At 38.8% G+C, this 21,087-nt stretch overlaps 1 protein-coding gene across 3 annotated transcripts in view; it reads right to left on the bottom strand.

Moving 5' to 3' along the window:
• Positions 1-21,087, bottom strand: part of LCLAT1 (lysocardiolipin acyltransferase 1) — a 125,264-nt gene that overhangs the window by 36,443 nt on the left and 67,734 nt on the right. For all 3 annotated transcript variants that reach the window (XM_086744930.1, XM_086744931.1, XM_086744932.1), the window contains one exon: positions 18,326-18,442. In XM_086744930.1, coding sequence (XP_086601056.1) covers positions 18,326-18,442 — 117 coding nt within the window. The remainder of the gene's footprint in view (positions 1-18,325; positions 18,443-21,087) is intronic.

The following is a 21,087-nucleotide window of genomic DNA, read 5'->3' as shown; positions in this document are numbered from 1 at the left end:
TCCTTTAAGATTTAATGATACTGGATGCTGAAAGGTGATAAAGAAATCTGGCCTCACCCTTAAAGAATACATTAGGCCTTCAACTATTCAGTTTTGCATCAGCTTTTAAATTCAAAGCCCAAACCTCATCTGCAAAGGAAGACTCAAATTTTGTAGTGTCAATGACCAAGTCTTAGAGCTTTCCACTTCCAGTGCTCATTAGCAACTATAAAGCTAATTCACAATGATTTTTCTGATTCTGTTTCTCAGACATTTATGAAATAAAATTATTATTTCATTTTAGACTTGAGCTCCATGTGAAAACTGCAGATTTGGAAACAAGTTAAGGAAAAAAAAAATAGGATTTTTGTCATTTTGAATTGCAGCTCAAGTGTTAAAGCCTGATCTACAAATTTTGCACATGTAAACTGTTTGAGTAAGAGTAACTTCTTATTTGGCATTATAATATGAACTCGGTTGATTTTTTCTAATTTTTTTTAAATTACCCCCAACATAAACACTCGTCCTCACCCATTCCAAAGATACTCAAATCTTCAGAATACACAGCACTGTGTAACACAGAGGTAAAAGATTGTGCCCTGCACGCCTCTGGCGGTACGTTTACTGCAGATTAAGGACTCCTGTCTTACAGGCAGTTGAGTGGTGGCTCAACTAATCAAATTCAACAGTAGATTAGAAAGAATGAATAGGACTGAGTTTGCAGCTCCAAGCTGAACCCTCTGTCATGACAAACAATCTGACAGGCACTGATCTAAATGCTTTGGGATTTGTATTTCAGAGTTGAGTAGCCATATGCTTACCACTGAAACATGCCAAAGGCATCTGCTCTTTAACAGTTTCTGAAGTTTGTTTACCAGTGCATATCAATACACATGTAATAATTGCTTTATACCTTCCTCCCTCTCCCTCAAAGACTAACAGCTTCAAGAGAGTTTTAAAAGCTCTATATGTAATCTAGATCTGAACTTTTTATATATCCATGGACAAGTCTGAAATGAAGTAATAGGAGCAGCATAAATAAACCACCCATAAAAAGCCAGGATAAGCATTGCCATCTATCAAGAAATCTGCAGTAGAAGCCTAAAGATAAACACACCTTCTTTCTCAGCTTTTTCCTTCTTGTCACTCCTCCTCAGTTTTTCTCCTACACTCCTAGTTTCCTATCTTCCTATCTTCCAGGTAACGTGCTGCCTCTCCGGTGAACCTATGTTGGAGCTGTTCCTCTTGAGGAAGCAGCGTGGTGCAGCTTAGCTTGCACTTAGAGCATCCTCACCTCTGCCAGGCCAGTCCACACCTGACATTCTTACCCTCCTGCTAGGGAGCACCTCTGTTCATTACTTCCACAAAGTTTTGGAAATTAGCTAGTCCTGACACAATCTTGGCATTAACTATGCCTGCTTATCACAGTGATTCAACACTAGTCCCTTTAATCATTAAAAGCGATAACGTAGACGCAACACTCACCTAAGAATTCAATTAGCTTTTAAAAGGCTAACTTGTCTGGTTGTTTCTAGACAAGACCATACCTATGAAAATCACGGTTTTACTGTGAATAAAGTACATATTAAAACATCTACCTAGGAAAAGACAATTTAAAGAGAAAGGCTCTATTTCAAGTGTGAATTTGCTGTTTTGTTGTATTCAAATGCAAAACAGTGTGGTTGCTTATTAAATTGCCACTTTCAATGTTGCTTAATTTACATAAAAATTAACTAGACTCTTCTTTTGCATGCATCAAGTATTCATGGTTAGCTATCTATGTATATTTAATATATTTCCATGTCATCATCCATTGCCAGATAATTAGCTCCTGGAACTCTTACTGTGTTTCAAACAGTGAAACATAAGAAGATCTTATTTAACATCAAGTTTCCATTCAACCGATGAGTAGCAATTTCCCTCTCATCTTCACCTCTTCTATGTTTTGATACTTTTTTTCTGATATTTTACACTTACAGCGAATGCACATTTCAGTTACTGAAGAGACACCTCACAGGCATCCAGTCTAATCAAGTCAAACGAGCATTCAACACAGACAGCTAAATGCTGGCTTTCTTGCACCTCCTTTATATTTTCTCCAAGTTACACTGCCTATCCCAGCATACTGACATACAAGACAGTTACACAGAGGAAGCCTCACTGAGATTTAGAATAAACACATTAATATCAGTTTGAAACACTGGAATTTAAAACATTATTATATATAAACATTATACAATGTTTTGTCTTGTGCAACAACTTTTCCAACCACCTCATCCAGTACAGTCAAGTATGAAATTTTCCAACAACTTCAACAAGTGAGGGACTCTGCCAGAGATTCGAAGGGCAAAACACACACTTAAAATTATCTTAACCTGACCTTGCACCGAAGGCTACAGAAATTCCTACAAAGGAACTTCTACCTTGAAGAGAAATAAAATAGAATTGTTATATTAAAAAAACCCTGCAAAAGTAAGATGTTTCTATTGTAACAGTACACTAAGACTGAGCAATACTGAGATACTGCAATCACTAGGGCACAGGTTTGATAGCCACTTCCCTGTCTGTTAAGACACTTAAAGCAGTTTGCAGTTATGGGATTAAGTTCCACTCACACTTGCTACTCTTGGGCTAGCCACTTTGGGCCAAATGTCATCTTTGGTCAGCAAGACAACTGCCTACTCTTTGTTCACTAGTGGAGGCTTATTCGTTCTTCCCTTCCAGACTGGTGTTACAATCTTTATTTCCAAGCCTAGGTAAAAATTCACAGAAAGCTATAGCTGGACACCTTACCCCAGGTCTCTGCACTCTGCCCAGCGTGCCATTCAATGTTCTGGTACAGACCTCCCTATCCCTCACCAAGTGGTACTCACGTGTCCTCTCGCAGCTTTACTCGAAATGGATTTGCCTTCCAATCTGATAGATAGGATCATTCAAGCACATACCCCACTCAAACCAAACTCCTCTGAGAGGCACCAGCTGGCCGGCTGTCATCCAGAACACAAGTTTGGCAGAGGGGACCTTATTATTCACAACTGTTTATAAAGTGGAGTACAGCAACCCAAAGCTGCCTCTGCTATGTAACCTCGACCAGCCTCTGCTGCTAAACAACGGGAAACTACTGAACTCAACCAAACTTACTCCTATTCCTGCTAACTGAATTTCACTCAAACGGTCACATATGAGGTGCATTATTTCTACTGGACAATGAGAGGGTAAAAAAAAAGGTACCAAATAAATCTGGTCTGATAGTAAACTACTGCGGAGAGTAGCTGGGTAAGGAAGCTCTAAGTAATGTTGAGTTGGAAATGTTATTATCAGAATTGTCTGCTGTGTGGCAAGAGATCTGATTAATTATAAACTGGATTCAAGAATGATTGTATTGGGCAAGTGCTGGGCATCAGCACAACTAGGCTGGTGGAGGTAACACAGAGCAGAAACCTCACAGAAGCTCCAGATGGGTCCTTCTGAAAAGTATCTGATATGGAGGATCTTTCAGGGAAGTTAGCAAACCATCATATGTTTCACGGTTGAGAGAGGGACCTATCCAAACTTTGGCTTCTTTCAAGAGGAGAACAAGCTAAGCATAATACACAGAAAGCATTAGTAATTAATCACACCACAGTCAGTGCCGGAGCATGACTGGTGGAGCGTGCACAGAAAGTAGAAAGAAGAAATATCTAAAAGATTAAATTAGGAAGGCTTGAGTTTTCTTAATTCTCTTGAACTTCAGAGGTGACAGAGTTTCCTCCCTCTGGCTCTCAGATGAAGACAGAAACAAGGATGTAGTGGCATAAGAGAGAAGGAAACTTGAAGAATTAACTGTCACCTGTAGAATTGGTGAGGCCACTTGTGATACTCTTTCAGGCCTGTTTGGGGCACAGGCACCAGGATAAGCAGAGGACAGAACCGCAATAATTTAGTGAAGGATCACATGCAAGTGTATTTGGAGTGTTTACTGCAGAGAAGTGTAGGAGAAGATCCTTCAAAAAAATCCTGATAGTATACTAGCCAGATATATGGAAAAGACTAAGAATTTGGATTATCTTGAGTCTGTGTAACAGTATGCACAGTAATTCACCTAAAAGATATTACTGGCTGATAAAGATGTAGCTGGGCATCAGGCTAAAATCTAAGCAGATAACTCAGAATAGGGTTCAACAGCAAAGGCAGCAAATTCCAAAATTGCTGTAGGCTGCCAGATTGTCATTTCTGTTTCAGCAGAATGGCATACTCTGTTTTGAAGGCTGGACTAATTTGACTGTTCTGACAAACACAAGTGCCCTGTGGTCCGTGGTGACAACAATTATAAAAAAAGGCAGAGTGCTTCCTTGTCTGTCCATTCATTGACATCAACCTGCACCTGATGAGTTCCAATTAATCTCTCTCAGCTCCAAGGTTCTGCTGATAAGCATCAGCTCCTGAAGACCGGATTGCTTCAATCTCATTTTACCTTGGTTGATAAATTAGAACATTCATGGTCTTCATCTAAACTTGCCCACAAATATAAAAATATATTAGCTACTGCTCTTTGTTTTTGACCAAAGTGGACTATCATGCAAAAGCAACAGAAAGAATAATTTCTCATCTATGTCAGTATTTTGTTTCTCTTGTAACTTTAAGTAACTCCTTTGGTTTATTCCTATTTAACCAGGCTCCCTAGTGTATTTATCTGGTTCTGAACATTCTTTTGTATAATAAACACTGCTGAAAATAACATCTTAAGAATTACAACAACAGCCTGAGAAAGATACTTTATCCCTACGCTATGATAAAAACAGTTTCTGATAATAGTTGTATTTAGATACTCTCCAAAACTCACCAAATATTTTCAAACACAAAATTTGCCTCCCTAAACCTTTTTTCCCCCCAATAAGAATACCTAGTTCTCAAAGTTCACTGGAATGGTAATGAAAACCTTTTTTTCATACCAACTTAGTTGAAGGATATCCTGTCCTTCTGCTGCATTATTAATACCATCAAACCACTGGAAAACTAAGTGCAAATGCCAATTCACTTAATGCTATCATTCGGCTCTACAGAATTTTCCATTTTAGCTACAGCATGTTCTAAGTAGCAGACAAAATATATTTTACATACAGTTCTCAATAGCCTTTGTTTATCTTGTGACAAAAGCCTGACCAGCATATTGCTCATGTTCTTATTTGTTAATAATTGGTTTCTTAATGTGTTTATTTTTATCCAGACAAAGATTTTTGTGAAGTGTCAGACTTCTGGGATTAAAACTATGCTGGTGTTCCTTTTCAAGATAACGGCTCCTGATTTTTGTCCATGCCATATATACATAGCAAATTCCATGGAGGAAAAGGCAACGTGACATTTCTGCTCAATGAAGTACAAGTACAATTTAGTACTGAACGTCAGTGAAGAAACATATCACTTGAAAATTAGCAATTTTTTTTTTAAAAAGAGATCAAACTGTGAGAGCTAGAAGATGCTTATTATGTAACCATGTTCAAATATACCATTTGATAAAGCACCATTTCCTAAAGTGTACTCTGCACTACTCATAGGTGTAAACCACATTACTGTATTTACTAGATTTGGATTTGAGAATCTGCTGTCAGAGTACACATCTTCAAAGCCTTCCTACTTCTTTCAGCTACCTCCACTACTTCCATCCTTCCATATTTGCCACAACTTTTCTACTAAAATAAGTATTTTAGGAATGTGCTTCTGGACAGCAAAATATTTTGAGAAAATAATGTTGAGATAACAGCTGTAAAAGAGTTACTACTAAATTTTTGAAAATGAAAGCAACATTTCTGGAATTATAACCAGATACTCCCAAATTCCACCTTTCTCATAGGCAGAAACCCATTTCCCTAGGTTCACCCCTCTCAGGGTCTTCCAGAGAACGTTGTGGATCATAGAACTTGCTTTATTCCTTCGTAGCTTCTTGCGTAACAGAACAACATCAAAGACCTGCTGATAAAAGCTCTCCATTCTGACTTTTTTTTTTCTTTCCTTCATTTGAAATGAAAAAGCAAGAAATATATTGTTAAAGGTTTGTCATTCTAAGCAAAGGAAACAGCAGACTGGCAAAGTACATCTCACTCAAAAGGATACACCACAAGAGGGCTGCATTCAGTCTCACTTTTTGAAATTCCTATTTCTCAGCATTTAGTTATACAATCTGAAAGTTCAATACTTCTCTTCTGTTTTACTTTGAAAAGGTGCAGCACCTAATGCTGCACAAAAGCTGCTTTTGCTGCACAAAAGCTAGTTGTGTTGTATGTCAAGACAGAGCATCCAGATAGTGGATCCTGAAATGTTTTCCAAGTGACATGTACCTACTCAGTTGAGTTCCTCTTCTAGACCAGCTAAGAGGAGGTAACGGACCTCCAGGAAGCTGCCAATGAAATAATTCTGAACAAGACAACTGCTACACTGTCTTGGGGATGCCTCAGAGTATTTTGCAGACTGAGTGAGATCACTTTGCTCATATTCCAAACTAGTTGAAACCCATGTTGGCTTCATCACCACAATCTCTTCGGTTTGGGTGTAGAGCTGTCCTAGCCTGGCCACGGTGCTTTCAGTCAGCTCAGAGGGAGCGGCAGAGTAAAATCATTCTGCTTGTAAAAAATCACGGGGGATATATCCTTGCTGCATAAATTCACAAAGGCTAAGTAAGATTTCTTTTCTCTATCTGTATTAACATGGTTTTAGAATATGATGCTCACCCTAGACAGTTTGCCAAGTAAGACAGAAATCGGCCACCAAAACTCCCCTACATACATATATGCAAAATATACCAAACCTTACAGGAAAAAACCTAACATGTGATTCATAGGCTCATTACATTCCATCAGCATTTGGCTGTTTCATTTTAATGAATTCTGTACTGTCTGCTGCTATCCAAACAAGAAGACGTGAAAAAGAATACACTGCTGGTTGATTACAACATGTGCCAGAATACAGAAAGGCACAAGACTGAAAGTCAAAAGAATTTATCCCTTCAAGGAGGAGAATAATCCTTTGAAAATGTTCTCTCCTAATGTACAATACTGCTGTTATAAATCAAAAATTATGTATATATTTTAAAATTGAGTGCCTGCTTACAGGCGTGTCTCAGTGTGTAATGTCAACTGCACCACAGGTAGCATAAATCCTGATGAATCTTCACAGCCTCTCAGTGGCTTTGGAATGTATTATTAACAAGTTTATTAAATATTTGCAGTGTTGTGGACATTCAGTGTGCACCGAGACAGCTGCAGCTTAAATCGTACCTGCTTCAACAACGTTAATACACCAGTGAGATAGTTGTTTCAGACATACAAAACCAAAATACCTGCCTCAAAAAAACACCAGTGTAGCAGATAGTATGTGAAGAATGGGAAGAAAAGAAGGAGTCACATAGCTGCTGAGTATATGTTTCATTTAATTCTCTGATCCATGCTACAAGAGCAGCAAAAGCAAAGGGCTGACAGAGGAAGCCAGGGAGCTTTCAGGTCTTTTGGAAGGAATGCTTTTTTTTTAATAAGTGAAGGCAGAAGTAGGACTGGTTAAACCACAGCAGTGCTGCTGACAGGATGAACCTGGAGAGCACTTAAGCAAAGAATCCTTTTGAGGGATGATTTTTCAAAAGCATGCAAGTAGATTTAAAGAACACTAATTCTTATAGGATTTTAAATGGGACTTAGGTCCCTAAGGTCTGCCCTCTCTGTGTTTGGCTTTTCAACATCAGTACCCATAGCAACTGCCAGGCAACGCAAACGTGCCATTACTCACAAATTCCAAAGTCTCTGAAGCACTTTTGAAAATGTCTCTTTTTTTTACCTATTGTGTATGTTATGCTTTTCTCCAAACAGACGTCCTTATTGTCTGTGCAATGCCAGAAACCATCAGGATGGGCCGGCTCCTTTCAGAGCAGCACAGCGAAGGACCAGTGATTGGAGCAAGCCAGCCGGAAGGTTGCTCAGGTCCCTGCTTCTGGAACTGTTTTATCATCACCAAGAGCACTCATTTTTATTGTTATACCGCAAGGTCAACAATGACTACCAATGCAAACAAAATCACAGTTTTGCATACGCCTAAATATAGATGATACGCATTTCAGAGACAGTTATTTTAAGACACGGGCATTCGCTTTTAACAGTATGAAATGGGACTGGGCAGGAGACTACCATAGCGAACGCATATTAAACACAGTTCTCCAATTCTTAACTGGTAGTCATTCCACAGAAAAATGAAACTATGGGAAAATACATTCAAACCTCACATCTGTGATCTGTAATATACTTCATTATAATATTTCATTCACAATGTACCATACTTCAAATAATTGTCATGGCACATAGGCAGTAAAGTGAAATCCTCCCTGTATTTACCAATGTTTTGTGAGAACATGGAGGGCAAAGACTATTTCCTGCCTTCCAGAATGCTGCAGTTCAGGAAAAGGTTGACAAAATAAGTCCCAAAGACAGAAATATTTCAGGTTACATATAAGGTGATGAATGAGGTGAAGAGTTGAATTTATGCTGAAGTTTGTGTTTTGATAAAAATCTATTTTCAAAAGCATTCATATTCTACTACAATTTTTCCCAAGCTCCTCTGCCCTCTTATGTTTTTCGTTGTTCAGTATCAGTACCATGGCAACATCCAGGACTCATGAATGTGGCACTGCTCTCAACATCTCTGGAGCAGAGCCTTGCAAATGATTACCAAACTCAGGGATCTGAGTCAGCTCAGAAAAGTATGATGCTGGGCTAATTTTTGTATACCCTGAAAATAATGGCAGGGGATTGGGAGGAGGAGCTGAAGCTACAACAGGAGAAAATAATGAAAGAAGCAGACTATTTAAGGTTTAATGATATATAAGCAAATTTTGCAAGTAGAGGAGAGTGAAAGTTTTATTACTATCTTACAGATGTGGGGGCTGTATCTGAACAGCTTGAGGATTCCAACATTTCCAGTAACTGAAATGATACTCCTCGGACCTTCTCCCCTGCCAGCAATTACTTATGCAGAAAAGTGATATCAGGAATACACAAAATACATTTGCAGCAACTTTAATGCAGCTGGAAATGAAAACAGCTAGCATCTGCAAGACGTGAAAGACTGAAGGAATCCACCAAATATGATTGAGAATCTCCTCTACAATGGGACTCTGATTTAGGATTAGTCTGCTCAGCCTGTAGATGCTGCTATTTTTCTGGTGAAACACATCAGGAAATATCATCTCTTAACTGAAACTAAAACAGTACTTAGTCCTGGAAAAAAATACGTTTAGGCTCCCCTCTGTTGAAGACTGCTTGAAGCAACTATTGGCATTACTAAAAAACAGAGCTGAGAAAAGGGTATGCTGTGTAGAGCATCTGGTAAAGCCATGTGAAATAAATAGATATCAATACTATTCCTCTGTTTATAGGAATGAATTTCAACTTCAGCAATAATTAAATATGCCACCAGTCCAACCAACATCATCCGCAAAATCATGGATCACTGGCTAACAAGAACGAGCAGTAATGAATAAACTTGAGCTTTACCCAAAGCTCATCTACTGTCTGTCCTGCAGCCATAAGTCTTTAAAAACAACCACAAAGCTCAGTATTCTGACACAAAAACCCAAATCCCCTTGACAATTCTTACAGTATTCAGTATACTTTATTAGTGTCAAGTTCATCACAAGGATGTAGTGAACAAGCCCACAAAACAGACTGTTTGGTGTTTTGTGCAGGCTCAGGGGAGCACCAAGGCCATGGGAAGACCCTGTGCCACTGTGAAAGACACTATAGGAAAAAACAAACCAAATAAATATTCCAATTAGATGACTGACCTGTCAAAATGCATATCCAAAGAGATGCTGACCAAGTCTAGACCAGCAGATACACCTTGTTACACGCACTCTCAGTCCACTGCCTAGCCAAAGCACATAAACAACTAGAAAAATATTTTAAAAAATATCTTGAAGAAGAGATAAACATTAGATCAAAAAAAAAAAAAAAGTAGAAACATCTTTTCAATTCTGAAGAAAATAATTCTAGTTTTTACTGAGCAATCATTTTTCCTGAACTCATCTGTGGCCAAGCTTCATTTCTACATATGCAATCTGATGAGCTAACGTCTTTCCAGGCCTCCAATTGAAGCAATTAAAAAAGTTCACATTCGCCAAACATTACCACATTGTTACCACAGATACTGTGTATTCCGAGTTAAGGGAAAACAGTGGAAACCTCTAATACCACTGTGGGGTAACTGCTGGCAAATAATAACTTTTTAATATGGTTACCACAGTGACTATTAATAACCTGTGAGGAGGTAAATGGAAAATGATCCACCACGTGGTAAATCTGCTTGTCACAAGCCATGACTCACACATAAGAGAGCGTAAGGAGATTATTTCAGTAGCTGGATCTTGACAGGCTCAAGAACCTAAAATCTGAACTATTTCTGATGAGTACCATAGATGTGTAGGTGACACAAACAACAACATGTCAAACTGCAAACACTACAAGTGGTAGCGATTCTGACATGGATCCACCATAACCCTCCAGTGAAAGGCTGCGCTTCCTTCTCAAAAGCAATGGAGGATGGAGAGAGGAAAGGACAGGGGCTGAGAGAAGAGAGTCATTTGGAGAAAATCAAATCCTTCCCAAGATGACTGAAATGATGGCCTGTTTGCTACTGAGGTGGGTGAGTAGTGCAGAATACAGCTCCAGTAAGACATGAAAGAACAGAAAGCAACAGAAACTTCAACGTACACCAAAGGCCAGAAAATATCTAACAGAAAGCTGATGCTCATTCTGAGAAGTACATCAAAGCCAACACATGCAGATGTTTGTAAGATATGGTAATCGTCAACGGTTAACATGATTCTGGAAAAAGTCAAGCTGCCCTTTCCCATGTTCCAGATTACAGAGACAACTGTCAGCATTCGCAATAAAGCACAACAGCCTGCACCCAATTTTCTGCATTGCTGAATTTCACAGACATGCTTAGCGATAAAAGTGTGCTTTTGAACAAGGTCTTTGTTTTTTTTAATTAACTAATTCATTATGAATTTTCTACCAACACACAAAAAGCCATAAAAGGTAGGCAAGCTCCCATTTACATACTGATATTTCTATATCAAAGGCTATGCTATTTAATGCACAGGATCCAATTCTCATAAAAGCACAAGTTCAATTATAATGGCAACCAGTGAAGCTCTAATACTGCATTTTCAGCTAAAAAATTGCTCAAAGCTCTTTCACAATAGCTCTGTAATTTCTGAGTATCAGTGTACTTAGTAACATGACTCTGGGAGGCACACATGCACAGAGGGGAGAAAAAAAAAATCAAGAAGAAAGAATTTCTTTGCATTAAGGAACAATGGTTTAGAGTTGCTGCTTAATCTCTCCAAATCCAATGGACGTACAGGTGAAATTTGCTGATTGAGGACCTGAAGTTAATGCTTACGTGGCCACCTGTATTTTCCTGTTTCCAAAACAGACTGGTTTTGGTTTACACATGCACTGAGCAACCAGCACAAACAGGCGAGAGCTGTTCTGAGAGATGGCAGTGCCGGTCAGTGTGCAAGCTCTGGCCTTGCCAAAACCCACAGGAATTTTGGCAGTGGCCCTACATATCATTCTGGGAGTCAGAAATCTGTTCAGTCACAAAGGAGGCAGCTAGCTTTCATTAAAACAACAGAGCTAAGCCTTCTTGTCGTTTGATGTGAGACCTTTCAGCATCCTGTACCTCTGACACACAGAAGACAAAGTAGGCACGAACCTGAAAACTGCTGAAGTCCTGCTTATGCAGTTCACTTTGAGCACATAAAGTAATTTAGCAGATACTTCTGTGGCTAAGACCTGCACACCTCAACTAATATTTATGTGAAGAGGAAACAAACTTTGTGTATCAGAGTAGAAAGCAGTATATTTAATACATCCATCCATCCATTCATACACCCCATCCACCATAGCCTGAGCATTTCAGTCAATGAACAAAGCTATTAGAGACCTGAATTTTACACCTGCATCAAATTTTCCCTTAAAAACCGAAATATAACATACTTAGAAACTGGCATTACTTTGTTTTACATTTCATACAACAAATTATATCTGTCTTGTAAGCTGTAGGATGTAACTATGCAGAGAGTAGAAACTTCATCCATACCAGAAGAGGAGCCTTTGGCACTATCATGGTAGCACTCCCCATTGACATTTCATCCACTCATAAAAGCAGCCTTCTACTTCTCTCTCTTTCAGAGTCAGAATAAGAAAATAGCTCTGGGAGCTAATATACTGTGGCTATGTGAAGTCGGAGGGTCTCATTAATGAATTACTCAATTGAGAGTCTCAACTTTAAACATCATTTACACAAATATGTCAAATTTGAGCACCTCAGCTGATGTGACAAATGCAGGGCTCAAGGCAGAATCAGCTCTTAAAGCCAGTCCCTAAGCTATTTAGTGCTTTATACAGCAGCTTACTATATTGTCTGCGCATAGCAAGGACACCCAGATGCCACTTACGAGGACCTGCTGCGTAACTATTTGGTTACTTCACACCCCAGCAAAGGTGAACCAAACAATATGGGCCAGCTTTCAAGAAGTGCTAATCATCATCTGTTAATTGTCTTAGATACACATTAATCTGCAAACTGCCTCCTTAGATTATTAGTTCAAAAGTGCCATATAAGCACACTGTACCATAACCTAAATAAATAGCATTAAAAGTTAAGTACATAAATACACATACATGGATACTATAGCTCCCAGAAAAGTATACAGTTGAAAAGTGTCACAAAATAAAAATACTTACACAGAGATATAAATATATATATGTATATATATATCCAGGACTGAACATTGCCATAGCAATGAAACAGACTGGGATACTTGCATGCAATTACCAAAATACTGTACAACTGTAAAACTCAGGTATAAACAGAAGATACAGACTGGTTTCTGATTGTGTATATGTAAATATTTATTCTGGGGAAAAACGATCAATTTTGAATCAATCATGGAAACAGGATGAGAATCCCTGTTTCTTTTCATCAGTAAGGCTATGCAATGAAAGCAAGAGTGTTAAATGTGTATCTTTTTTATTTTAGGATGCTGCGGTTGGCAGCTGTTATCTGTAATATTTTTTCAGTTGGCTAACTATGAACCAGAAATAAATTTCAAGCTGAAATACTACAATAAGGCAAATAATTCTGACTTTTCATCATACTGTAAAACACAAACACCATAATAGGAACATCTAGTCCAATGTATTCACTAATATCAAAGACTGTTGATGGATATAGAGGAAGTGTCAAAAAGAGGTCAGTTAAAATTTAATGTTGGTAGAAAAGATTGCCTGCAAAAGTATGAATAATCCTCTAATGATGCTTTAAACCTCAGCTTTGTCTTAACACTTACTGTTTATTTAGTCCTGAGAAAATACTTAAAAGCCATGAAGCAATTTTAAGAAAACATCGATAAACAACTATTTTCTCTTGACAGACTATTTGGCTACAATTACAATTCAGAAAAAACTTTACAAAATACAACCAGGCCTGAAAAGCCCTACTTAATTTCTGAGTAACCTCCTGACCATTCATAGAAGGATCTCACAAACTAGATCTCCAATAGCATTATATAAACTAGAAATGTTTTTAATTAACTTTCTTAAAGGAATACTTACATAAAAGTCTTATTTAAATGTCTGCACATTTCTGTCATTTTGCAAGTTCCACATTTTGTAAAAGAAGATGATTTGCCTTAACCCAAGTTCTGCCAAATAGCTCCATACATGACATCTACTCAAAGTTTCAGGCTTTAAAAAAGGATTAAATATTTCCAGTACCTAAAGGGGGCTAATAGGAAAGATGGGGAGAAACTCTTTAGCAGGGCCTGTTGCAGTAGGGCAAAGGGTAACAGTTTTAAAACAGAGGGAGGTAGATTCAGATTAGACATTAGGAAGAATTTTTTTACAAGGGTGGTAGAAGCACAATTAAAACAAGAGAAGGGCCACAAAGATGATCAGAGGGCTGGAGCACCTCTCCTGTGAGGACAGGCTGAGAGAGTTGGGGCTGTTCAGCCTGGAGAAGAGGAGGTTCCGGGAACACCTTACAGCGGCCTTCCAGTACCTAAAAGGGGCTTATAAGAAAGATGGCAAAAAGCTCTTTAGCAAGGCCTGTTGTGATAGGACAAGGGATAATGGTTTTAAAATAGAGGGAGGTAGATTCAGACTAGATATCAGGAAAAAAATTTTTACAGTGAGGGTGTTGGAACACTGGAACAGGTTGCCCAGAGGTGGTGGATGCCCCATCCCTGGAAACATTCAAGGCCAGGCTGGATGAGGCCCTGAGCAACCTGATCTGTTTGGAGATGTCCCTGCTCCTTGCAGGGGGGTTGGACTAGATGACCTTTGAAGGTCCCTTCCAACCCAAACTATTCTACGATTTCATGTTCTGACTCAGTCTTTCCAAAAAAATGCTCACCTTTGTTCCCCAAAGAAATACAGCATAAAGCTCTAGTAATTTTTCACCACATGGTGACAGGATTCATAGCGGCTTAAGCAAGATATATAATATGCTTTACTAAGTGAACAGAGTTAGAAAGAAGTAAATCAACTATTTTATTCCCCTTTGCTTGCTTTTAATAGCCATCTAAACATATGTGATAATGTTCTCAACAAAGTATGTGACATTCCAGTGGTCAGTTTGGCCAACAAAGGTTTGGTTTTCCACAGGGTAACTCCTCTGGCTGCCATGATAAGTCAAAGCAATCAAATCTGCTTCAGCACTGAAAAAACCTGTAATTAACTGAGTTCATACACTTTCTTCAAGTATTTTGATAGACTAGGACCAGAGTGTTCACAGAAGCAAACTTTAAAGCATGCCAGGAGAAAAGGATAGTACTATTTTGAGTAACACACATCAGTAGAAATCAATGAAGAATCTCACAAATCTGCTTTATGTGTTGCGGAGACTGTTGCAATTGACTAGAAATTCAATAATCATTCCCAAGAAGGACGATCATCTTGCAGGGGTAAAAAAATGCATATATTTTGTTAATCTATATTTAGCCTAAGTATATTTAATACTTATCCATCTTTATTAGTCCTTACTGAAATTTTTGTTTCTCTTACTCACTTCAACAATCTTCAGGTAACGCTTTATGCTGCGTATCAGGTAGCAAGCTGACCTTATCCAGCTAGCACGCAGTCTTTCCCCCTTTGTGTTCTCATGTCTATGCTGTATTTTCTCTTACCATGCACAAACAATGACACTCTATTAAACCATCCTACTTAAAATTATTATTGAGCCAAAGGAACACACTTCTCCGAAAATCAGTGCTGAATCAAATTTATATCTTTCTCTTGCTTAAAAAATAGCAAGAATTGCAGTCCTTGTTCTCCTGAGTATATTAGTAATTATACATCTAAAGCATGTTCATCGTCTGTGTTTACTCTTTGGTGGTTCTAAGGTTTATATGAATGAGAAAACAGTAATGTGATCATTTACAAGTAAAATAATATTTTCTCTGTCCTGGCACCCGAGCATAATGTAACGAAAACACAGTCAGCTTTTACCGGGGTTTCTGTTTAGAAAAGTCAGTTGAGGGGGTAACAGCTATCACTCATGAAGAGCTAAAACGTGACAAAAAGGTAAGAGATTCAAAAGCCAAGGAGATGTACTGCCTAAACAATTTTCATTGCTTTTTTTTGGTGGAGGTTATGTAAGTGGTTTTTGTTTTTTTTTTTCTTTGCTTCTATAATCTCATCAGTGACTTAGAAACCATTATAGCAGCATCTACGGGCAAAAGAGATCAAATAGTTGAAATAATGATGATGTAAGAGTGAGAAGGCAGCTAGAGGAATCTGAGTGTTGGTCATCACTGGCAAAAACCCATTCACACGGTTCAGAAACTTCTGCCACCTATGGAAAGTAAAGCTCAGATTATGCTATCAGGGTGCAGATAGAGCTTCCTCTGAGAAGAAACTCTCCTGCATAGATACAAGGAACATTTTACTGAAGGTTATTTTTTCCTGATTCTTCATTTCCTATTCAGAAGGGTCGCTAATAGTTATTTTTATGTAATAACAGGTAATTCTTTCATGCTACAGCTTGTTACGCATATTAATCAGGGTTCTTGCCAAATTAAATTATTTTTTTTCAACATTTGAAAAGCATTTAAACTTCTAATGACATTTTCCCTCTCTCTTCATCAACCTATTTTTGGAGCAAAATAATGTACTCAGGCCTGAATTAAAGACACTTGAGCCTCAGGAATGGAAAACAGCCACAAGCCAAAATGCATTCACAGGGGAGCTATAGGGCACTAAGGTTGTCATCTATGCACAAAAATACTTTCAAAGACGTAAACATGATGTTAAAATCTGCACCACTCCCTCTTGCATGTTAAAGTCACACACACTGCTTTGTGCTTGCAGTTCTGAGTAGGAAAAAAAGAAACAAGTCTATGTTTTTTATTACTGCTACTATTGTAGCATCAGGATGGGCCAAAACCAGGGATTCGGAGTTAACACCATAGTCTTAACAATCCTGGTTTTCCTTATTACTGCTAGTATCAGAAATTAAAATTGTAAAAAAGGCATTCTAACAGTATAAATAATAAGTCAGATCAGAGCTGTACAATAACACTAGGTGACAACTGTGCAATCAGTATCTGAAAATCTACCTGGATATCTACATTTTACAAATTAAAAAAACAGATATATGCAGGCACATTATATAGTAAAGTGTCTTGAATTCAATCAACTACAGTTAGGTTATCTGTAAAAATAAAACATTTCAACAGAAATGGTATGTATTAGGCACACTTGCAAACAACTGAAAACCAATTCTTAAATTAGTAAGTAAAAACTTAGTATTTTAAAATGCTAGTTGAACTACCTTCTCACACATAATTGACTACATAATATCTTAAAGTCATAATATATATAGCTTATAGTGCCTATCAATGTACTAAGTACTTATTAAATTCAGTGCTAAAGGGAAACTAATATTTCACACAGTATTTGCCTTCCTTAAATAAAAGTAGAACTTTAAGCATTTGAAAGACTAGACCAAAAAAAAAAAAAAAAAAATCTAGGAATGTTTTTGGTTTTTCCCCAGCTTTGTACTGCACAAAATCAGTCAATTAGCCTCAAATATTTTCCTTTTTATAACCCGATAGCCTAATTTGCAGAGATTCCTCATACAGCAAATACATGAGAAATGCATTTCTATAAAATTAGAAAATGACTGTATAATCACAAAATATCAAAGTGATAGATGATTTTAGGATGTCTGCTTAGTAGAAATCAGGCAAAATGTAAGCCAGCTCTGCTTCAAAAATCCAAGCAAGGATTCCAGCAAGGGAAAAAAAACCTACCAGCAAGCCCTTATTGTTTTTAATAATCTCAAGCTTCTTCCTTTGGCAGTCAGAATAACCAGCATATGTTAAAGATCTCTAAATTGCTTTTCCCCGCAGAACTAGTCTATAAATAAGTCACTTCATATCTATCGTACATGTTTTTTTTTTTTTTTTTCAAACATACATTCACACATCCTGCAAACATTCACTCATCTGTATTTGAATTACCACCACATCAGTATCATTTCATGGTTACATATTAACAGCCTCAAATCTCATAGATATGCCCATTCCCAAAAGAACCCACAGATATCCTCAGCTATCAAGCAATCTTTATACTCTGTTCCCCTGAAAATAGGGAATCGATCTCTACCCCCAGATTAATACAGGGATGGAAGACCATTTCTAGGTAAAGAGCAAGTATCATGTGTTCTCTTACCCACCACTGCCAAGCTGCACAACTCCTATTTCACGCACCTTCTCCAAGTCACCATCACCTGATGCTGGCAGCACTGAGCAGCTGACTTGCTACATCTACATGCTGCTGTGCATTCCTCTTTGCCCATTTAACACAGCAACTTCTTTCTCAGCTCTCAGACTTAAAACTAGGAGCTTTTCAGAGAGGGCAGTGCTATATATGTCTGTTTGCTTGGTGTCAACCACCCAGGTGGAGTTAAGGAGTGGTTCAGACAATAAGGCTGAACTTCCTTGGGAGCTTTTCCACTATTTTTCTGAGGTAGACTGGCAAACAAGCTACAATATTAAAAAAAAAAAAAAAAAAGTGAAAATGTTGTTTTCTTCCACTGCATATCTCCTGGTGATATCAGCACCTGTTATCAACTCCCTCAAGTCTCTCCATGTTACAATCATTTTAAGAAGGGTTGCAAGCAAGGGGTGTTTTTGCGATCAGGATACATAAAGTTTTCATGAAATTACTTCAAGCAGTTTTGCGAACATCAGCTTCTACAGCTTCGGTGAGATTTGTTATCTTAAAGGAAAAAAAAAATAAATACAGAGCAGGATTACCTTCCCTTAGACGCTCAACCACAAAAGTGAATCCAGTAGTTCGTGGATGTAAGACATACTCATATTTTTGAAGTCCATTCTTCTCAGCGAATTCATTACTGCGGGCTTTGGTACTGGCTGACAGAGAGAATAAAAGCACCATTTTTTATTAGTGTGCACGTAGACCAAGAATTAAATACAATTATTATACGACAGGAACAATACAACAGCAGTTCACACAGTACGCATGTGCAACAGCTTTTCGGATGGAGGCAGACTGCAGGGTGCTGTCGGTTGGCTATAGTGCAGTACGAGTAAGAGCAACGTGGATTGCAAGAAAAGCCTTTTTATCCTCTCCTGTCATTTTACAAAACAATCAGCAAATCTTTCATATTTATCAAACGCAATCTGAAATCTATAAATTAAAGTCTGTTAATAGTTCTCTACACACTTCAATACATATTTTACAGCAAAATACGTTATTTGGCTAATTTTTTTATTAAACTCTGCCGTGGTTTTGTTTAGTGAGGGGGGGCCTAATGTGGTAGCTTCTGTAGGAAACTGCTAGAAGTTGCTCCCCTTTGTTCAGGGGACTCGGCCAGGCCTAGGGCGGACCCACTGCTGGCCAAGGCCGAGCCGATTGGTAGCAGAATGTCTCGTGATAACCCCTCTGCGATAACGTATTTAAGAACGGGAAAACAGAAAAAAAAAAAAGAGAGGAGAGAAGATGTGAGGAAGCTGAGTGGGTGCAGAGGCGCAGAGGGGGAGGCGCAGGCCTCATGGGCCTTGCAGGCCTCACCCTCTGGCCTCTCGCCAAGCGGCTGACTGGGCCCAACTCGGCCCGGCCCGGCTGCAAGAAGTGGAGAGGAGATGAGAAGTGAATAAGATGTAAAAAAAGATCCTGAGAGACATCTACCAGCCTGTTGTGAGGAACGGCTGCAGTCGTCAAGGTCAGTTCAGAAGGAGGGGGAGGAGTAATGCGGCTCCTGGCCAAGATTCCCCTGCAGCCTGTGGTGACGACCATGGTGGAGCAGGTTGTCCCCCTGCAGCCCATGGAGGTCCACGGAGGAGCAGAGATCCACTTGGATCCCGTGAAGGACCCCGTACTGGGGGAGGTGGATGCCTGAAGGCAGCTGTGGCCCGTGGAGGGCCTGCTGGGACAGCTGTTCTGGAGAGACTGCACCCGTGGAAGAGATGACCCATGCCGGAGCAGTTCCACTAAGGACTGTGGCCTGTGGGAGGGACCCCACGATGGAGGAGGGGAGGAATGTGAGGAGTTCTTCCCCCGACCATGAAGCAGCGGCATGAAACAATGTATGATGAACTGACTGCAACCCCCATTCCCTCTTCCCCGTTGTGCCGCTCACGAGGGGAAGGTAGTAGAGATAATGTTAAGCTTGGGAAGAGGGAGGGGTGGAGGGAGGTTATCTTGTTCTCTGTCTCATTATCCTGCTATTTGTAGTAATAAATGAATAGTTTTCCCCAAGTCGAGTCTGTTTTGCCTGTGACGGTAACTTTAAGGATTTCTCCCTGTCCTTATCTCAAACCTCGAGCCGTTTTTCCTTATATTTTCTCTCCCTGTTCTCTCGGAAGGTGGGGGGAGTGAGAGCGAGACTGCGTAGTCTGGTCCGATCGGGGCTGAACTACGACAACTCAAAAGGCACAATATATAGTAACGTAGGTTTGATATAATATACAGAAATACCTTGAGGTCAATGTTTAATTATGTTAGACTTATTTTGGAAAGAAAATATTAAATGGAGGAAAGAAGTTAATCTAATGTGGTAAAATGGCAATTTAAGTCTTCATTCTGAACTTCACACATTTTATTCATCAACTTGCACTACACATACATACTCTTTTAATTTTTTTATCAACTACCTCAGTGTCACAACATGTGCTTGCTACTGTAGGCAGAGTATGCGCAAGGCATCTGGAAGGCAGCGTGGCTAAATCTCATGACAAACGTGTTTTGAACCTCTGGCAAAAAAGTCTCTCATGAGCAAACCGAACAAGGGCATTTCAGAGCCAGTTGCTAAAAGAGTCCACTAAGCAACGAAGACGTGGACTCTAAAGTGAAAAATTCTGAAGGCAAGTGGAGAGGAAGCAATTTATTCTCCAGTGATGTGCATGAGCCTCTTCCAAGCAGCCTCAGTCAGCAGCCAGACAGACTTTGCTGGCTATGGTTACTTCTTTGTTTTGAGTTCTGCTGTGCCTCATCTGGGGCCAAAAGGAAATGCGCACGTGCAATGTTCCCTTGGCAACATGGAAAAAAAAAATCAATTTGATTAACTAACTTTTTAAATAACTAGTATTTATACAGTCCTACAGGTGTTTTAAAAGATAAAATCCATCAATATATCTATAGAACAAAATAATCATTGCCTAAGCAATATATAAAACATTTTCAAGCAGAAACAGCTCTTTTTTAAAGTATCCACAGTTAACCTTAACAAGGATGGGAGAAATTAATGAAAAACATACTGCTGCTTAATAATTTAACAGAATTGATACTTATAGGTAAGACCTTTCTCTTACAATCATCATAATTTTTCCTGCAAAGGAACAATAGCACAAGTGGACAAATCAACAGCAGCGTGAGATGTCCTTCTTGCAGTAAAGCACCTTTCTTGCACCTTTTTTTCCTAAATTACATGAGCTCTTTATAAAGAAAAAATGTAGGTGGCTCTCCTAAAGGACCACCTACCTATTAAAAAAACACTACAGTGTATCAGTATACTGAGTATTTTTTCTCTGTGACCTATTGTTTCCATGCACAAGAG

This window comes from Chlamydotis macqueenii, chromosome 3, assembly GCF_036417535.1.
Source record: "Chlamydotis macqueenii isolate bChlMac1 chromosome 3, bChlMac1.mat, whole genome shotgun sequence".
Taxonomy (NCBI): Eukaryota; Metazoa; Chordata; class Aves; order Otidiformes; family Otididae; genus Chlamydotis; species Chlamydotis macqueenii.
The sequence above is the reverse complement of the archived record's forward strand: the minus strand, read 5'-3'. Positions and strand labels throughout refer to the sequence as shown.